The following is a 3494-nucleotide window of genomic DNA, read 5'->3' on the forward strand; positions in this document are numbered from 1 at the left end:
GTGCAACAAACACACACTCATTGGAATATTACAGGTTCTAAATGTGTTCCAGCGATTTCACAACCATGTCCAGCCACAGTTGGAGTTTTGCCAAACATCAAACCAAGAACAGGGGCTACGCCAGTCACAGCATACCATGCAGAGGAGCATTTGCCTGGGCAGCTGACAAGCAAGAGGTCTCTCGCACTGTGAAGAGCACCATCTACAACCACACACAGTCAACACACACAACCATAAATATCCCCTGTCCAGACTCACACACACACACAATTTGCAGACAGACACATAATCACACACAAGCTCATGCACATTCTCTCTCTCCCCGTCCTTTTCCTCTCACAAACACACACACACACACACACACTTCAGTTTACAATTGTGGGGCAAGAGACCCGACAGCCTTTCTGAAAAAGCTTTTAAAGTTGTTTACATCTTGAGTATGTTAAGAACAGATTCAAAAATCAGCTCAAAGACACACAGGCGTAGGCAAGTCATTTTGCTACATAACTCTCTTTATTCTTGAAAATGAATTATTGGATACAAATATTTACTTCTTCCTTCAAGAAATATATTAATACAAAAATACACATTATCCAGATCAATTAATTAAATAAGACATCTGCAGCAAAAAGAGAGAAATTCTTGTGCACGTTGTGATTGTCTTCGTGAACGTGTGTGTCTGTGTGATTGTCGTGTATTTGTGTGAAATGTTTGAAGAAGGTAAAGGACATACACACTTTGGTTTTGGACAATAACATGACGACACAACCATATAGACATAGGCTAAACAGGTTTGTAAGAGTTGTGAGGATGACCTGAATGGTTGGAAAGTCTTTGCATCAAACATCTTCGTTAAATACATGTTACATCATACAACCACAGTCTTCTTTCTCCTACCACCAAGTGTGTCAGCTTCATAGTTTTGGTCCAAAACATTCTCAGGTTCTTGTATGATCCATTAGATGATACAGTTGCTAGGATACCATGTCACAATCTATGTGATTGTGATTGTCTTTGTTTTGTTTACTGTATTGCAGCACCTGGTAGCCACACAGGAGGTCCCTGCATGGATACACTCCAGTTTTAGAGTTACACTGTAGCTTATTTCAATTTCACCTGCATGCATGCAAAAAAAAATCAGAGCAACAACAAACAAAAAGAATAGAGAAAATGGAGGGTCCCAGTTGGACCAAAAAGAAAGGATTGAAGTAAACCATGAAACACACAGACACACACAGACACACACACACACACACACACAATCACAGACTTATCCCCATACACTCTTAAATGTGCATATACCCACACACACACTGGGTCACACAAATACATACAATTTATTTTATAAAAGCACAATAAAAAGACATGCTTCATTGAGGTCTCTCTGGAGAAAAGTTTGTGTAGTTTTTGGTTAGAAATCCAATGCAGCCCTTCACACACCATTTGCTATATGTAACGAATAACTTATTCTCCAGGTGTAATAGAAACCCAAACTACTTTAAAACAACAAAACACACAACGCACTTCCTTAAGTATGCACTCATCATTTTCATGGAGACACAAACCACCACATCAGATCGAACTACATATATTCCACACTTGAACACACACATACACACAAACACACACACATACACAACTCCACCTCATAATACTGATCTGTATATTCAGATTCCTGAATTAAAGCAATACTGCTCAAGCCCTTATTAGGGACATTTGTAAGCACTTTGGTATTCTTGTTTCCTTGCCTATTGTTTTAATTTGGTGTTTGTGTGTGTAAGCGGGGTGTATTTGATTATATGTCTTTTAGTGTACATACAGTTTCTGTACAGTACCGTACAGTTTGTATCTCTTAATTAACAAGCATTCTGAAGAATGATCCCATGCTCATTCTGTCAAGGTCAAAGGTCAAATGTTTGTTTCATTTTTGCCATTCTTTCAACAAACAGCTTTTAACACATTCCATATCTTTCACCCTCTCGCCTACCCACACACTCCCTCTGCCTCTGTCCATCCCTGTGTTCAGGACTTGGTGTGGGGCTGTTTGAGCTCCAGGCCCTCCTCAGCCGTGGTGCTGCCCGTCTTGGCTGCATCCTTAGCGGGCTTGGAGCCCAGGGCCTCAGCCTCCTCTAGTGTGGAGGTGAGAGGCAGCCCCAGAGTCTCCGGCAGGAACAAGGTGAGAACACCAATGACGAAGGCCAGCACACCCACAACGAGCTGAAGGAGACAGAGATGAGGAAATGGAGAGGGTGGAGGGGGGATACACAGAGAGAGTGAGGTTACACAGTGAGAAATAAGGGAATAAAATATAAAATAAGGAGGAGAAGTAACCGAGGGTTAGTAATGTTCTTCAGTTTAGGAATAATTTTAAGGTACAAGACACCCTACCAATACAAATACCTTTGCTTTTAAAGACCAATTGTTCATATGATAATAAAAAGCTTTTTTTTTTTTTTTTAAGCTATTGTTTTCAAGAAGCATTCCAGAAGCTATTTTGTGAAATCTGCAATGAAGTTTAGTGGCAATGATCTGCTCAGGTGCTGTGTGTTTTGTGTGTGACCCTGAAGCACACCAGATACGTTGTTGTTTGCAGTTGCATGACTTGCAAGCTCACTTGTGTGTGTTTATTCAGACCGCCAGCGCTGGTGCTGTGGTGCTGCTACTGCCAGCTCTAGCTGTCTACATTGAGTTTGCTTTGGGTCATGGCCATTAATACACAATCAGTTTGGTGTCATCCATTGTTGAATCTAAAAGTGAAGACCAGAAAGTTGTACCAGTTTTATCCAGAAAGTGGTCCTGTAACGTTTATAACTTTTGTTTAGAGCAAGAGAGAGAGAGTGTGCACCACAAAACTGCCGTGTACTGCCGCCCACTAAATATTCTGTGAACTTATCGACAGGATTTTATCATTTCATTTTTTATCACTTTATAGTACACATGTAGGTGCCACCTTCCACTTTCAAAACATGCAATTGCTGAAAAGGCATTGATAGAACAGGCCTATTTATATTTGTTTTTCATGTCTATGATATATAGTCAAGCAAGAGGCCTGAGAGCTTACCTGTGGCGTGTAGATCCAGATGTCAGCCAGGTACACACAGAATGGAGCCACCACACTGCCCACCCTGCACATCATACTCCCACATCCTACAGCCAGAGTTCTACACACACACACACACACACACACACGTACATAACGACACACACACACATACAAATACTCTCACACACACACGTACATGCAGACACACACACACACACACACACACACACACACACACACACACACACATACATTTAATAGATTAGTTTCTGTAAAATATCTACATACAGATATACCATAGATTAGCCTCATTTGCAGGTGCAAACAGGTCAATATATGGATTAACACATACTCACTCACACACACACACGCACACACATATACATACACACACACATACTTACACTCACACACACACAGGTACCTGATGACGGTGGGGTAGAGCTCACAG

The 3494-nt window shown here is 41.1% G+C and overlaps 1 protein-coding gene across 1 annotated transcript in view; it reads right to left on the reverse strand.

Moving 5' to 3' along the window:
• Positions 1-504: 504 nt before the first annotated feature.
• The window catches only part of slc22a16 (solute carrier family 22 member 16), a 14232-nt gene continuing 11242 nt past the window's right edge, over positions 505-3494 (reverse strand). The window contains exons 7-9 of the mRNA XM_080832278.1: positions 3468-3494; positions 3062-3161; positions 505-2217 (exon numbers count right to left, since the gene is read on the reverse strand). The exon at positions 3468-3494 is cut by the window's right edge and continues 83 nt beyond it. Coding sequence (XP_080688404.1) covers positions 2023-2217; positions 3062-3161; positions 3468-3494 — 322 coding nt within the window. The 3' untranslated portion in view covers positions 505-2022. The remainder of the gene's footprint in view (positions 2218-3061; positions 3162-3467) is intronic.

Source organism: Sprattus sprattus (assembly GCF_963457725.1).
Source record: "Sprattus sprattus genome assembly, chromosome: 2".
NCBI lineage: Eukaryota > Metazoa > Chordata > Actinopteri > Clupeiformes > Clupeidae > Sprattus > Sprattus sprattus.